Source organism: Columba livia, chromosome 18, assembly GCF_036013475.1.
Source record: "Columba livia isolate bColLiv1 breed racing homer chromosome 18, bColLiv1.pat.W.v2, whole genome shotgun sequence".
NCBI lineage: Eukaryota > Metazoa > Chordata > Aves > Columbiformes > Columbidae > Columba > Columba livia.
Genome location: NC_088619.1, coordinates 10,349,421 through 10,366,798, shown reverse-complemented (window position 1 = coordinate 10,366,798; position 17,378 = coordinate 10,349,421). Strand labels below are relative to the sequence as shown.

Sequence of the window (17,378 nt, the reverse complement as noted above, 5' to 3'; positions counted from 1 at the left end):
TAACCCACTTTACTTACAAATGCAGCCTTTCCAATCAATTTTGCTTTCAAGATTCACATTTATTTCCTTCCCTCACTGTGCACTTCTACAAAATGCTAATGTGGGTAAAGACTACTTCTCCCAAAACGCATATCTCAGCATCAAGTTCATCTGTCACAGATGTTCACATCCTCTGAGCCAACCTGGGAGCACTTTCCCAAACAGTATCAAATGGGAAAAAAAGCAAATATCAACATCCTGATTTGCTCTGACGAAGCAGTGGTTTCCTCGGGGGGCTGGAGAAAAGCTAGAGGCAGGAGAGACCAAATAAATCACCCTGGTCACTGCAGGGGTATTCCCTGCTCAAGGTTTTCTCTGGACTCCTGTTAAATGTGTCAGACTTAGACCTTCCAGCACTTCCATTAGAAAAAGTAAACCACATTCAGATTTCAAGGTTAATTGCAAGAACATCGCTTGCAAGACAAGACTAACACTGTGGTTAAACAATATTGTGTCAAAACAGAGCGAGTTTGAAACTTCAAACCCCCCAACACTAGTTCAATTTTCCATTGGTGCTGGGAATGGTTCCACAACTCAAATGAATCCAGATTCAGTTTTCCAAAGCAATTTAAAAAAAAATATCTTCATGACATTTCCCACGCAAGTGTGTGTTTTAGATACATACACAATTAAAATGACCATTTAAGTTGACATTGTACTTTCAAGTTCCAACTATATATGATTGGAAACAGCTGAGGAACCATGGTTAAGGATGGAAAGTTCTATGCTAAGTTCCACTTTAACTGGCATAATGATGATTTGCCAGAGTAGCTCACTTAGAAGAAAGTTCTCTCTTCTGCTGCCATGTGTAGCCAGTATTTAATGGACTCAGATCAATGTCCAATCTAAACACACTCCAAAAGCAGCTCTTGCATTGCAGTTATTAAGTTTCAAGATGCTCACCTGGCCTTCTGCAGCTTTTTTCCCTGCTCAGAAGCTGCATGTGGCTCTTGGAACACTAAAAATCATCAGTTTTCTCCAAAACAGGAAGGAAAACAACACGAAGGCAGCGTGAGGCACATTTGTCAGGAGAGGTATCCAGCTCCTGGAAGTGCTCTCTGGAGTAAGAACTTTGCACCTCAGTAGTGGTTTTAATATATTGAGAACTAAGAGTTGGATAAGGACACAATCACATGACCGCTCTCATCTATCTCTGAGAAAACCTCCTCCTTACTCATAATAGCATAATACTAGATCAAATACTGAAGTAGAGAGATTTTAAAACCTTTTAAAATTAAATATTTATTATTATACTCTGAATAAAGGCCAGGAAGAGAGCTCAGGAATCCTATACTTCCAGCCAAGTCCATGGATCAAGGACAGAGGAAGCACTGAAAGAGGTGTCCAACTGGAAGCTGAAGGATGTCCCAGAGGACTCCAGATGGGAGTCCCTGACTCCCAGGGCTCTGCCCTGGTTCAGCAGTGCAGCAACTAGAAACACAGAGGGGAAGAAATGGAGCTATAAAACCCGCAACTTTTCCTGCAGCAAACCTTTCCAGGTTAGCGACAGAGACAAACAGTGGACAAGAACACTAGAACTGAGGTCTTGGGTTATTCTGCAACAGCCTTTAAGCTTAAACCACTCAGAAGAAAGTGAACAAGGATTTAGCAGGAAGAGGATATATTCGTTTGGCCAAACTTTTGTCTTGCCTGGGGATTCCCCTGAGAACTGGAGATTTAGGCTTTATTGCTTATCTTCCCAGGGGCTCAGGTAATAAATAATTATATACGGTTCCTGCAAAGCCTTGTTCACCAAAGCCTTCTATGCAGGCTGTCAGCTGGTTCAGTAAAGGAGGCGCAAAGACACTGGAAGTGGAATTTATAGCTACTTCATGACTGTGCTATGAAGCACTTCTAAGTACTTTTAAAAAAACCCCAAAGCAAACCATGGTTTAAAGGACCTCTCCTTCCCCCAAGAATACAGTACATAACTTCTTAGAAGCTGATCTCCACAAAGATAATAGAGCCCTCCTGGTGCTGTGACCAAGCACAAGCGTGTACTTAAACACCACCACATGTACTTTCCAGGACTGACAGCTATAAAATGAAGGAAATCACTAATTTCACAGTGATTCTGTGTCAGCTATGCTGCTTCTTTCCCTCAGGAAGTTCACAAGGCAGGTTTGAGAGCAGGAAACTAGGGAAAAGAAAAAGAGACATAGAAAGTTTGGATGTTAGAAATCAATAGCAACCAGAGGAGTGAGAAGAGAGATGCCATTTGTAAGTAGTTTAACATTCTGGCATTAGCGTTGCCTATTGATCAGAAAATGCAAAAAATGCAGATGAGTATTGAAGGACTGATGACATAAAAATCAATGGCTTCTTTACAGGAGTTATTCAATAGTAGTGAAGAAAATTTGCCATTTTGCAGAGATCACATCAGGTGGGTGTGAGCTGGCACAATCTCCCATTCCCCAAAGGAGGACGATGTTCAAACCTTTCACCTCCCACCTGCTGCTCATTAGCTTGTGCTGCTCCAGGGCTCAGTGCAGTGAGGAGAGAGCAAAAAGCCCAGTTCTATTCCTGAGCCTGATGCCAGCGTGTTGGCTGGCCCTAGGCCATCACTTCTGTAAAAGAAATTACGTGATACCGCTTCCTGCTACCTAAGTGTTGTGCAGCTCAGTTAGTGAATGCTTGCGTGGTATTTTCAATACACCCAACTGTAGAACAAGCAGCTGTTACTATAAATACACTGCTGATCACTGAGTGCCATCGACAATTTATCAACCTGGACCTAAGGAAAACCTCACATTCACTGTGATCTATTTAATAGTTGCTACATTTATTTTACTGTGTACTGAAATACACACAAGAGGCTAACAAGGCAGCTTGATCAGATACAGCAAATCTATGTCACAGCATCACAGTAATTTCACCTTCACATTGCCCATGGCCTGACTGAGGTTGTGAACTGGATCCTTGACAGCTGTGCCCTGTTATCATGCTTTTCTGATTCATGGAGAGACAGGACACACAGAAGAAACTTTCTAAATCAAGAACACATGCATAAGTGACCAGCACAAATGGAGGGACCAAATCCCCATGTTGACCACAGGACGCCTTCGAGAGGTCACTAACTTTAATTGCTCATTGACTTTGTCACCCACGTTTCTCTTGCTGCTGCAGTAAATCTGCTGGGATTCAGGTGGGGAATGACAGAGTAAGAATGGTGCAAAGCCGCAGGAATAGCCACTGTTCAAGATACCTATGTCACAAACAACATTTCTAGGCCATCCTAGGCATTTAAGAACACATGTATACATCTGTGTTGGCTCACCAAACTGCCTTGATGAGAAACAGGGAGATCTCTTCACTAATTAACTCATTAATAGAGATAGAGAGGCATCCAGATTATGACTCATATAGTCTGAGACATCTCATCTGGGATTAACAAATATGACCTAGGAACACTTCATCCCCATTGCTGTTGATGCCTACAGCAGTGTAATATGACTCCACCCAGCAAGTCAACACATTATCTATATATTTTGTCTGAAAGTGGTGAAATCGCTAGATAAAATAGGAGACATCCAGACTGACAGACCTCTGCTTGCAAACAAATGGCTCTTTGTGACAGCTACCAACTGATCCTGAGAGCAAAAGCCTCTAACCCAGCAAGCCACCACTGCTTCATGCTCCTCTTAAAACAGCTCCCACAGTTTCTTCCAATGCAAACTTGTTTCCCTTGGAAATAAAAAAAAATCAGCAGCAACTTGACTCTTGGCCTGAGAGTTCAGTCCCCACTGAATGCTTCAGCAAGCCCATGCAGAGTGTGTGTGATGCAGGGACACAGAAAACACCCGTGTTGATAGAGGGAGGGAAGGAGCCAGTGTTTTAAGCAGAGCCAGTGTTTTAAGCAGAGCCGAGGACTCATTTGCCCTGCCAACCAGAGCACTCACCAGGTTGACGAAGTCCTGGTAGCAGATCCTCCCCTCGGAGTTGCTGTCTGCCAGGGCCAGCAGGACCTCCAGCTTGTGGGGGTCCAGCTCTGAGCCGTGTCTCTGGAGAAGAGAGCGAAACTTCTCGGTGCTGATGTAGCCGGTGTTGTCAGGATCGAACTGGGATAGGAGGGGAAAGTGCTAGAATTAACCATTCCGCGTTACACACAGCTCTGCCCTCCTATGTATTCATCACCTGCTGCAGACCCACAGGGACCTCAGGGGCTGCTCTAGGCTTTGGTGACACCAAGTTTTTGATGATCACCTCTACAAATGCCTTCAAAATGGTGCTTCCACTGCCTAAGAGCTCTTTATTTTAAGATGGATTGGCAAGAATATCTTTCAGTAGGGAGCAAAGCAGGTTAACCTTATATCAAACTAAAAGTGACAAGGCAAACAGATGCCGTTTTCAGAACGTAAACCAGAGTCTTTAAAGGAAAGTCACAGGTGAAATTTGGAGTGAATCCCCACTCTGACCAAAAACATCACAATTTTCCCTCAGACTAAGCAGTTCATCTCCTAAAAATGCCACCAGCTGAAAAGAGACGGCTTTGCCTGACTGTTCAAACTTAAGAGTGCTTCCAGCAGCCTCTGTCCCCCACTGAGCTCCCCAGGGCGCTCTGCACGGGGCTGCCAGCCCACAGGCAGGATCACCCCCGGCCTGACAAAGCCAGCGCTGGCACCACGCCGAGTGCGTTCCTTTTGTGCTTTGAAAACCAGAGGACGCAAGCTGCCAGACCAGCCTGCGTTCACTGTGCTGCAGCCCCATCTCTGCCAGCTCTCTGTTGCTGGGAGATTTGCCTTTGATTTCCCAAACTTGGCTGTGAGGACCCTGGTACTCACTGGTCTCCTTCTGTAGATAATGATATCAAGCTTGTTGGCTGGGCTGAATGGCTGTCAAGGGGCAGGGTGGTCAGGAGGGAGTCTTTTCATGGAAATGCTTGGGACATAAAAGGCCTTGGCAGAGCCAAAAAGGTCCTGACAGTCCTCGCTCTTTCCTAACAGAGAACAAAAGCTGAACAGGCGCCGAGCCTTCGATCTGACACAGTGCAGCAAAGGCTGCCTTGGCAAGGGAGGAGGTGAGAAGGGGGATGTGGGAGAGGACGCAGCCTGCCAGCGGCAGGGCTGGCACCGCTCTGCGGCGAGCAGAGCAGCTGTAAAACAGACCCGCTCCAGGCACAGGCAGCTCGTTTAGAGGACGCAGTGCCCACGTGCGAGGATCTGGCTCCATCTCCTCCCAGCCCAGACGCCTTTGTCCTGCTGCTCCTGGGGATGCTGCGATCACTGCTTTGTCGAGGAGGAGCTGTCTAACCCGAGATCACAGCCCTTTGCTGTAGTGGGGCTGCTCTGCTGTTTTGTCAAAGCAGCAGCCCCTCTGTGAGGAAGCTGCTGGTGCAAGGGGATTAAAGAAAACAAGACAAACCAAGTGATCTGTGCACAATCAGAGCTGGGGACTTTCCCCCACCCTTTGCCAAGGGCTGTTCTGTCCTTGCAAGGTGGCCCGGATGCACCTTCCTGGCAGCTGGCTCCCAGAGCCAAAGGTGGATTTCCTCAGCTGTTGACTGTTAAACTAGGGCTTAATATTAATCCCCGGAGAAGTTTAGCTCCCTTACGCCAGTCAGCCCACTCTGATGCTTTGAGTTAACAGATAAAATTCTAAAACCAACCCCAAAATCAGGGCTTCTCCACGCAGGCTCAGCTCATGCATTTTGGCTTTGCTGGGACTCCCAAAGCAGCCCCAGGTGTGCTGTGCCCGATCCCAGAGGCACAGATACCCAGGAAATAAAGTATTATTAGCACAATACCTGAAATGACCTTTCTCAAGGGGAATTTGCAGAAGCTGGGAGATGAGTCATTTAGCGAATGGATTTAACACCTGCAATCCCATAGATACTGCTGTGTTCATCCTTGTTTCCTGAAAACATTTGACCTAACCAACATCTTACTTAACGGCACCACTTTAACTATCTCTTGACATTTAAGACGTCAGAACCTATCTTGTCTAGGACAAAACCATTTGATCTTTGGAAGCTTAAATGCCTCTCTATTTTGAGGGCCAGAGTCAGCGACTGAAGCGTGGAACTCTCCCTCCGCACTGTGTGCTCACTGTTTGACTTCGTAGGACAGACCAATGGTCACAGCAGTGGGGAACATGGTTATTCCTCCAAAGAGCAGAGGAGATACAGACCTGAAGCACCCAGGCTCCCAAAGAACAAGAGAGCTGCTCAGATCACAAGCCACTTTTAGAAGACTTTGTCCTGATTTAAAGCATTCCAAAAAGAAACACTTTGTTACCGAGAACAGAAATTACCCAACTTCAAACCAGCCCACAAGGACACACCAAAGACTCCAGACTCACTAGTGCTACAGCAGATATGATCCTGTCACTCAAGACAGCACTATCTGTACCTGCTGCTGGCTGCAGGCTTTCCAAACGGACAGACAGCTGAAGCCTGTGTGGTGGCTGCAGAAGAACCTCTGCTCCAGAGGTGCTTCTTTCTCACATTCCTCCTTCAGCTGTCTTGCTGCTTGTCCCACCGAAACCAAAGCAGTGGTAGAAGGTAGCTAGTATTTTCAGTAGTGTAAACATGCTAGGGAGCCTGTTCTCCCTCTTTCCTGTTACTATGTATAATTTTATTTTTGGTACCAATTAGAAACAGGTTTGAATGAAAACAGTGGCTCTGAACAGCACGAAAGAGTAAGAGGTGAACAATGAACAATTGGCATCTGAACTAAAAAGGCCTGTCCCAGAGCAGGACGAGACCACTGCTTCCACAACCTAGAGCAGAATGTTGTACTGTAAACCCCAGCTATAAGGGAGTTCTCTTATTTATGTTTAAACAGGGGTTTTTCCCAGCATATAAAGACCTTGTCTGTCAACACAGCACTCAAAATCCACCCCAACACTTCAAACTGCCTCAAACCCTGTTTCTGATACCACAACTAGCCACAAAAATCAAGGCGTTGAGCTGGTCCTGAAGAACATGTGTCCCACACAGGGCGCAAACAACATGTGATGGCACATGCAAAACACTTGGGTCCATCAATTATAAAAGAGGCAACTGACCTTTGCTAGACGTTTCATGTATTTATCCATGATGATCTTGTTAAGGACCAGTTGTCCCACCAGCCCAGCTGAGCACCGTTGTCTCACGGTGAGAACAGATGATGACCAGCAGCATGGCTGTGCTGAGCCCCAGGTCCTGGAGCCCCAGGTCCTGCCCCACGGGGACAGGTGCCCAGGCACAGCCACCCAGCTCAGTCGCTTCCTTCAGTGCACTCACTTCTGCCTCTGCCCATCTACTGGGGCAGACAAGTGCAACACACCCGGCACAGGGATAAGGAAGGGCATTTGCCCCCCCCCACCCTCACAAACAATAGGACACTAACGGCAATTTCATGCAAGGTTTCCTCCGCATTTCAATGACAATCACCCTTAACTCCCTTGATCCTCAAACCAGGCTCTTAAGCGAAATTGTAAATATGTTAATGACCGTAGCAGCCATCTGACCCAGGATCTTAATTCCCTGGCCCAAAACAAGCTGTTTTTTCCTATTTCTTCATTATTTTTGAGCAGACACTCCATAAACTGAAGGCACCACAGCAAAACCACAAGACGAAAATAAGGGGAGGGGGCCCCACAAACTCTGATGGAAATATGGTTGATAAAATTAAATCTCAAATTATCCTTCCTCTTTAGTTAAAGACGCATCAGACACGGCTGAGTGAGTAAGTAGGGTGGAGGCTGATGCTGCAGACAGACAATGGGTGTCTTGGGAAAACGCAGACGTTTCACAAAGCGCAGGCAGCTGCTCCTCTCCCCCATGGCAAACAGCCCTCTGGGGCACCAGAGCAGCTGGAGGGTCAAATGCTGAACTGGGCACAACATGAGGATCCTTGGCTGGCTTTGGAATTGCAGATATGTTGCAGGAACAGAGAATTTGCTGCCACCCATGGTTTCCCCATTCAGGGACTCTGTACTGCCATGAAGAGGAGATATCACCCAAGCCTTAAATTGTTGTTGCCACAGGCAAGGCTCCAAGCAACTTAATCTAATTTGTAAGTTGACTTTGAGTTGGGTCAGACCTTTCAGCTGTGAATCATTCTATGGTCTGGTGGTATCTCCACCTCTGGGAGAGACTGGCCTGGCAGTCGAGCCTCTTGGCACTGACTCCAGTACCGCTCCAGGCTAGGAGGTAGATTCTGGAAATTAATTGGCTTGAGCTTTAGCTTTCCTTCCTGTTGCATAAAAATGACACCAGAAAGGAACTGTCAATAGTAGGCCTGCTTCTTGTTCACATGTAGGTCCTTTCCCATGACTGGCACTGGAAAAGGGGAGTCAATCATGTGCAAAATCTGTTCATCTCCAAGGGTTTCAGAAACCACTCTGAGCTTTGCTGGATTTGAACTGAGACCATTAGATGGCACAGCCTCTGCAACTGAGGGATGCTAACAAGCTTTGGATACAACCAGACCACCTCCAGCCTCAAGGGCCATGCTATAGTTAAATCAAGAGTCTCCAAGTTGACACATGGAATGGGCAGACTCCAAGTTCAAGCTGTGAAAATACGCTTAGGACAGGCATTGTGAAACTCTCCTCGAGATAGTCATGCATCTTACCAGAGCCCATTCTCTACCTTTCTGGAGTCTCTGGGATCATGCTGTGAGTCTAAGCCAGTCTAAGACAAGTGCATACCCCTCCAGCTCAAAATCCAGCTTCTCACCATTAAAAGTCACCTGAAACAAGTTGCCTGAACACATATGGTAAAACATTAGTGTTGGCTCCAGTGACTCACACTCTCTTCCCTGTAAATAACGAATTTACCCACCACTGCCCAGACAATATGAAGCGGTTAAGGGCTTTCCAGCAGTACTTTTAGTGCACATTAGATTGCTTTGACCTGAGGTGAACCCAAGGGCTGGAAACATCACCCAGCTCTCAAAAGCCAGATTGCATTTAAGCATGGATGATATACCTTCACTAACTCAACAAGCAGGGCCCCCAGAAAGCTGCAGTCAGAGCACAGAGCTACCTAGCTTTGCTTTCACCCGGGCAGAGAGGTGTTCACAGCACAGACGGCCTGTTACCTGGATTCAGATAAGTGCATCTCTGCATGCAGCTCATAGCAAAGTTGAGATGGTATAAGATTCCCTTTTCCTCAAAGAGCAGAGCAGTCTGGAGGACCACGTCCATCAGCTAGCTGGCCAATCTGTAGAGGCATTTCTGCTCTAATTTATTTCTCCTGCTATGTTAAGGTGCAAAGACCTACACTACTACCATCTGTTGTTATCTTCTGCAAGAGCACTTAATCTAGACAGGCACTGGAGGCACAGATTCAACATGAATGGGGGAGTAAGAAGTTTCAGGAGTGTACCACTGCTCAGTCAAGCAGACAGGAAAGAGGGCTTTGGGACCAAGTTTGATTCTTGGTATTACCAAGACTTCTGGAGTGAGCCCAGGTGCCTCTTGTAGTGCCTCAACGTCCCCTCAATGTACCTGTGTCTGCGAGATCCAGCACAGTGAGAGCTGTGGAGAGCTCACAGGGCACAACTGGATGATGGCTGCAATGGCAAAGGGCAACTAGTGAGCCACAATGCCAAGCAGCGCAGGGGGAATATGAACAAAACTTGCTCTCTGCCAAGGTTTCACATATAGAAACATATTGGACTTTCCAAAGCCAGTGATGGCTGGACACCACCCTGGACTCCTGGACTCCATAGAGGTTCAGACCCCTGGTCCAAGTCACCATGAACTGAGCCTCTGCCTCCCTGAATTCAGAGACTCCAGGAATTTCTGACCCACAGCTTGCTGGGGAAGCCTATCATGTTCAGCTAGGTACCTAAATCCATATTTCTGTCTCCATACACATTTTTAACACAACTCTCTCCTCGATCCTTCCTCTGCCCAAGGGTTTCTTGCTGCAAATCCTTCCTAAGACACTAATGGAGGATAAAGCTGAGATGCACTCACAGGACCCGTTGAGCTCGCTTTCAGTCCTCTGCCGTCTCTGCCACAACTCTGAGAGATCCCACTGCCTCTCTCCAATCAGCCTTCTGGCAGAACACTCACAGGAATCAGCCTCCAGTCCCAGCTGGGGAATTGCACACAGTGTTCAAGCCACCCGGAACTAAATTATTCAAAATATGCCACTGTTCTGGCTTTGAAACCAAAGGCACTCCCCAGAAAGAAGCCTGAGTAAATAGAAGCTCCATTATCAGCACCACTGACAAGGAAGGAGATGCAGTACCAAAAGTGAGGGAGATAATTACATGATTAACGAGACAGCATGGATGGCAGGAGATGCTCTCCATTATGCCACAAGGCTTAATGCAAAGAGACATGTTTATAGACCGAGCCTTCTCCAGCTCCACTTCTTCCTCTTATATTATTTATGTAAGTGCTTTAAGACTAACTGAAAGATGATGAGGCACTCTAAAAAGTGGTGGGGCTTTATTTTAGGTAGAAATATAATTTTTGATCTTGATCCAACCCTGGGAACCTTGCACGTTTCACAGAATAGATGTCCTTAGCTGTAGCAACAAGCTGGGCAGGTTACAAGTCACATATCTTCTCTCAACAGCCCAGCTCTGGTGCTGACCATCCACACATTTCTGAGATTGTGGACAAGATGAAGCCTGCAAGAGATCACCTAGTGACTGCCATAACCAAACCCTAACAGTTAAAACCTTTTCTTAAATCCTTAGGCAAGAGGTTTAACACTCTTCCCAGATCTGCTTGTCAGCACTGGCCCAGACAGTGTTACATGTACAAGTACCATGTCTCTTGCTCTCCCTTCTGAATTCCCCTAGTTTTCAGGGCTCCACAATCTCCTGAGGCAATGAGCTCTGCAGTCTAATTAAAATAAAACCCACTTTTCATCTGGATGGTGTAAGGCATTAAATATCAAAAGCTGAAAACAGCAATATCCATACAACCAGGACACACGATATTTTCATTTACCACCACATAATTATTGTTTATGTCTTTTCAGTCATGTCTTACTGGAGAATCTCAAAATCTTGTATCAATATTAATTATATCTCCCAGGGCTTCTACACTGAGAGAGAATATAATGCGTAAGCCACTTTTTTCAGAGCTGAAATGCAATACGGTGTGGGTGGGATGTTGCATTTATCTGGACTACAAAACTCAATGGAAGGCATAGCATGCACAGTCAGCCTCACAGCCTGGAGACAGACAGGCTCTGATCACTATTGCTACAAGGAAATTAAGACAAACAAACAACACACAACAGTCAGAATAGTTGTTCAGCTGGGGCTGGATTTCAGGCCAAGTTTCTTCAGTCAGATCCCTGCTTACCCCCTGGTTAACCAAAAGTACACAAACATTCCTGTAAAATTCACAGCAACTTCTCGGCTGGTACAGATGAGGCAGACAAGTCTCCTCAGTCAAAACAAGGTTTTGGTCTGATATTATCTGGCAAAAGTAGCATAGGTGATGCCAGCACAAAATGGTCAGGAGCAGATGAAATGTTTCTGTTCAGTATATGGACAAAAGCCCAATGAATTATCTCTGTCATACAATGACGATACATTTTCTGTCCCAGCAGCAACTTCAGAATGTTACACAGCAACTGTGAAAGTTAAATGGTTTTAAATCAGCAGGTCAAGGTAACTTACATATGAAAGATTTTAAGAAGCCAGCACTTATGCCCATTTTCTGCAAGTCTGGGAACACTGGAGGAACATCGAGATCTGTTTTTTACCTTTCTTCCAGCTTCGAATCAGTAATGCAGCCCTTCCAACCACGGCTCCATAACTCCAGCCCAAACATGGTAACAGGCATCCACACTGCTCCCAAAACTGCAAGGCTGCGACAAGAATTTAATGGGACAAAGTGTCTGCCAGCCTAATAGCAAACCACAGCAAGTGAACAGATGACTGATATTGAGTAATGCATAACTGAAGGAGGACTGGTCTAATATCAGTCAGAATAGGCTGCAGAAAACAGATTATGTTCAGTTGATATTATGTGGATAAGAATACAATCTTGGTGGTATTAACTGCCAGTATTAACTGAGTTCTGCAGGGCATTTGACTTCCCATGCAACCGTGTGTTTGAGGGCTTGTGACACAAACTCAGGCTGTCACACATTCAACACGCCAATGTCTGTTTGACAGGTCTCAAAAATAAAACAAAGCTAGAGAGCTACCATCACCTCCAGATGCCACTAATGGGATCCCGTGAGAATTCAATCCTGCCCCTACAGAATTATCATTAGTGACTTTGGAGAAAGACTAAGTCTGCATCATGCTCACGGATGAGTTAAGCAGCAGGTTACTAAGCATGAGCTGGGTCTTTTGGTAAAGCTGGGTGCTTGCAAACAATACATATTACAGTAAAAACAAACAGAAAGCCATCTGGCCAGGAGCCAGGACTGCCAGCCAGCTCACAGGATGGGGAATACCGTCTGCACAAGCAGCCACTCCGGGGAAAAGAGAAAATAGCCTTGTTTGTTATACCAAGTGCTCTAAATGTAATGCTGTCTTCAAAAAAAGGAATTGTGAACTGCAGGTTTGTAGATGAGGTGACATTACCTCTGGGTTTGGCACTTTCTTACTGGTATAGTCTGACTGGCTCCACTGACAGGCTCATTTTGTTAGCTTACGAAAGGGCAGGTTAAGCAATGACTTGATCACTGTCCAAAAGAACCACAAAGGGAACAGAAATTTGGCAGTAGAGGATTCTCCACTGTGACAAAGGTATAATCCCATTTAGGGGCTAGAGGTCAAAGCAGAGCAGCTTTAGATTAGAATAAGTTGATTATTTTTACTATTAACAAGTGAAATGTCTCACTAACTTCATGAGAAGTTTTACAATTGAATTGTAAGTTTTCCTAGGAGATGAGGTGAGGTTGAGGTCAAGCAGAAGTCCACTCAGAAAACCTTCTGGCCTTCATTTGGAGAGACTAGACAATCCCAATGGTTCCCTTGTGACCTGACTGCAAATTGTCAGGGCTCAGAAAAACTTAAGTCAAACAAATGCATTTAAAACCCCAACTAAAAGCTGCCATAAGACATGTATAACCAGAATGACCCCCCTATGCTGGAATTCAAAACATGCTTCTGGTTAGAAAAACAACCATGGAGCAAAACTGCTACTAAACAGACTGGGAAACATATTTAACTCATGCTGATTTAACATTTGGCTTTGCTCAGTCACAGGGACTAGAAGCTACCAAAGAAACTCCTCTGCTTTCCAAGCTAAAGAGGAGCAGAAGATAATGTCAGCCTTGTGAAGAGGAGACAGAGGTATTGCGGGATTCCCTGCAGTGCCTTGTAGGCAGAGGTGCCACACTGCAATGACAGAACCATCTCTAAAGCACTCCAGACAGGCTGGTTCCAAATGCAGCACGGAGCTTCGAGTATTAATTATTACTCCAACCTCTACCATTTAAACACTTGAGAGCAAGCCGTCCTTGCTTCTTTCCAGGGTCATCCCAGGGGTTACGACTACAGTAAGGAGCCAGACTGCTGCAAGCTGTGGTGGTGCACGTTGTTTCTTAGGAGATATACCCAAATCAGCCCTGGAAGGCACCCAGACTGCAGGTTTCCTAGACAGAGGACTGCAAGGGTAAGGTCCGCAGTGTTTGCACTTTCCCAGTGTTTGCTGTGTCAAATATACTTTGGTTTAAAGGTAGAAGAGATTTGTCCAAGTGCCAAAGGTGCACAACTACAAATCAGAAAAATCAAGCCACATTTTTGGCTTCTTATAGGTCCTTACTGGATACAAGGGACAAATGCAAGGCAAGGCACAGAGTTACTCGAGTTCTCTTTGTGCAGTTTTCAAATGCACACAAAGCTTGTTAGAAATTTCAAAGCAAATAATGACTCAATAAAGATTCCAGAGCAAGAATGCAGCTAACTTCATAGGAAGAAGCACCATCCATGCAGGTGCCCAGCCCAAGCCTCATGGCTGGAACAGAGCAGCTCTCCCTGCAGGTGACAAAACAGCGCAGGCCTGGGGCTGGCTGTGCCCTGCGAGGTGTGGGCTTGGTTTGAAATGCCTCTTGTAGACAGTTATCAGAGCAAAGGCTCCTTCTCACAGCACTGACAGAGCCTGGCCCTGCCTGAGCTGTGTTAGGGGCTCCTCACTGCCACAGGAGCCAGCAGCTGATAATCCCTTCACAGCCTCCAACACAACATTGCGCTCGTCCCTTCACTCACACCTGCACTCACACAGAGCCCTGTCCCTGTCTCTGCCTCATTTCTGCCACCTTTACTGAGCTAATCAAGATTTCTCATGTGTACAGGGCTCACACACGCTTTAAAGAGAACCTGCTTCCTCTAGCAAGCCTGCACTCTCTTCCCAAGCTCTAATATTCCCCTTTCACTTGAACAAGCTGGTTTGAATGCAGTTTAACTGCTCAAAGCTGAAGCCCCCGTGGCCACCAACAGGCAAGCAGACCTCCCACTTAGTTTTTCTGCCACACTGCAGGAAAGAGACCTTCTCCTTCACGAGGACTGGGTGGATATCTGCACACAGCCAGCTTGGGGTCCGGTGTGCAGCAGATTGGGGGATCTTTGGCAGAGGCTGAGCAGAGCCTTGTCAAGCCTTACTGAACTTTGCTGAGCCGAGCCTTGCCAAGCCGTGCTTTATTAAAATGTGAATATATATATATGTATATATATACACAAATACACGTGCCCATAGAGACTATTAAATCTCTGTCCCTGGAGAACACCCAAAAGAAAGGTTCTGAGCCACACACCAAGGTCATTGGGCCCTGTTCTGGCACTAGACTGATGACACACACATTTAACGGCCGCCTCCCACACGTACCACCGAGAAACTGAGTCCCTGTCATGAACTGGAGGAAGCACAGGGAAACTGTGCTGGGCAATGAGACGCGTCCATCCCCATGCCAGCGGGTTTACACCAACATAAACCAAGCTGAGCCTTGCTGAGCCTTGCTGAGCCAAACCTAGCCTTGCCATGCCATGGAAGCAGCAGGTAGATTAAGGGATCGATGTGTTTGTGCAGGCACAGGCACGCTCACAGCAGCGGCACAGGGACTAGAAGGGTCTCCAGAAAGGCTGCTCTGCCAAAGCTGAGAAGCTCGAACACTGCAGCTTCACAGGCCAGTAGAGCCCCCGAAGAACCATTACTGCAAAAATACAAGTGTCTTGCTTTTCCATCTGCCAGCCTGGGCACAGGCAGATCATGTTACATATGGCACCAGGGGGAAGAGAAAGAGAATATGAATAATTCTCAATTCAGCGAAAGGAGTGTGAGCTGTGCAGCTGCTGCAGTGCAAGCAAGCCCTAACAGCACTAGCTATTGCTTTGGGTCAAGAGATCACACGGTTTCAGCCTGTTTCCTGGCTGGTGCTTCATTCCGGCTGCTTTCCTCTCCCTTTCGTGCCTGCCTGCAGGAACAACTAGCTCTCTGGAAGAAATCCCAACACCAGGAGGAGAGGTTATGTGTGCCTGAGGGAGGTGACAACACAAGGCAGGTCACTGTTTAGTATAAAAGCATTCAAGCAGGGTCAACACCTACTAAAAATAAATACGCAAATACACACCCACTACACAGGAGAAGGATTTCCTCAGATGGGACAGACAGGAGCTCAGGCATGCTTGGGGTTCCTTGAATCTGCATCTCTGAGAAACTGGCAGCTCTTACAGCTGAACCAGACAGAGTTGTGCTTCCAGCGGCTGGGAGATGACAAGTCATCCTCCTTCCAGGCAAGGTGGCAGTAGCACTCGTGCTGTTAGGGACCAAACTGTCACTCCCTCCCCATCCCACAGCCAGCCTGGGAACTCTGGTTCTTTTCTGCTCCCCAAATCTAAGTATCCAACATCAGACAGCCAAGGCAAAGCCACTACTGCAGGCTGGTCAATCTTCTTATGCAAATGAACTCAGGGTAATTGGGACAGTTACAATGAATCCCTGACAATGTTTGCTTTTGTGCACACCACTGGTAAATATAGACTGAGCTGCTTTCTAAGGATGGGGGGTGAGGGGACAGCTGCACTGAGGGACAGCAGCTCAGCTTCTTCGAGGGACAATAAGGAAGCAAGCACTGTTTAAACCCAAGGATGCACTCAGAAGTGTGGAGCTGATGGGCAAGGAAGGAGGCAGATGCTACAAATAAAAGCTGTTGGCTGGAAGTCTCAAAAATATTCAGGGAAGCACAGCCACTGTGGCAGGTCCGTGGAGCTGTGCCCCACATTATAACCTTCATTCCACAGACAGAAAACTTACACAGCATTCATCTGGCTAAGGATCTCAACTCACTGGATTCAGACACACAAGCAAAGCTCCCGCCAGAGCCAAGACTGGACACAGCACAAACACCCACCCAGAGCAATTGCAGCTGGTCCCAGCACAGTGACTGGCTCCAGCTCCATCGCTCCCGTGCTGACAGCTTTGCCGCTTGGTTATCTCAGCACGCTTCAGCCCCATGAATCTCATATATATGCTCTACCTTTGTTGTAGCCCTCCAGGGCCCATACAGCAGCCATGGAAGAAACCTAAACAAAAAGCAATCGCCCCCTGAAATCCTGTCATGCAAACAAGACTCTTCCCACCCATCGCTACAAGGACTGAATGGAGAGGGACTGAACACCCCCCGCCCACCCCTGCCTGGTGGTCTTTTTGTCTCCTGACCTTCCCCACACAAACACAAGCCCACAACAATCAAACAGGCAACATAATGCACCAGCGCCGGCTTTCCCAGCTCTTCAAGGCAAGCTGGGGAGGGGAGGGGGAGAGCTGGGGAGAGCTGAAAGGATTTGGGGATGAAGAACAGACAGGATGGGCAAGGAAAACTCCAAGCAGTGTTTTAATTTCTACTTGCACAGGCCCGTGAGCCAAGATAAAAACAGTTTTAATGAAAGAAACAGAAGACATTTTATCTCAAATGGCTTAAAGTGACATGGGAATAGCAGCCAGTGGAATTTTCATATTAAAAAAAAGAAAATCCAACAATAATTCTAAACCCTGTGAACATCTTTTAACATCCCCCCTCCAAGAAGCCCACAATATTGAGCCCTTTGCTGTGTACTTTGCTGGTTTTACTTGGCTGTCTCTGAGATTTAAAGTCTGAGACGGATTAGATATAAAGGTTTTCCTTTAGACTGGGAGAAGAGAGAAGATTTTTTTAAATTTTTTTTTGGCACCAGCTATAGCTGTGCCATTAATACACACAGAAATACACACATTAATACACACAGAAACACCCCTGGTGTGGTAGGTTCAAAGCACAGAAAGCTTCTGCCAATCTGTCCTACCTATGGAAAAAGTCTTCACTTGTGCTACTGAAAGCAAGGCCCTGGATTGTGCTCATAATGTAACCAATACTCTTTGGTTTCTGCAGGACATATATCACCTTTGGGAAAGAGCAACAGGGTGTCCAAGGACTCATTAGGAGTAGA

General features: G+C 46.4%; 1 protein-coding gene across 7 annotated transcripts in view; it reads right to left on the bottom strand.

Moving 5' to 3' along the window:
* The window catches only part of RHBDL3 (rhomboid like 3), a 53,710-nt gene that overhangs the window by 17,696 nt on the left and 18,636 nt on the right, over positions 1–17,378 (bottom strand). For 2 of the 7 annotated variants that reach the window (XM_065034158.1, XM_065034159.1), the window contains one exon: positions 3,939–4,097. The exons of 2 other annotated variants lie outside the window; for them this stretch is intronic. In XM_065034158.1, coding sequence (XP_064890230.1) covers positions 3,939–4,097 — 159 coding nt within the window. Of the gene's footprint in view, positions 1–3,938; positions 4,098–7,044; positions 7,287–9,948; positions 10,081–11,704; positions 11,724–17,378 lie in introns of those variants that run through there. 3 more of the 7 variants (XM_065034164.1, XM_065034163.1, XM_021288415.2) reach the window with 3 other exon arrangements.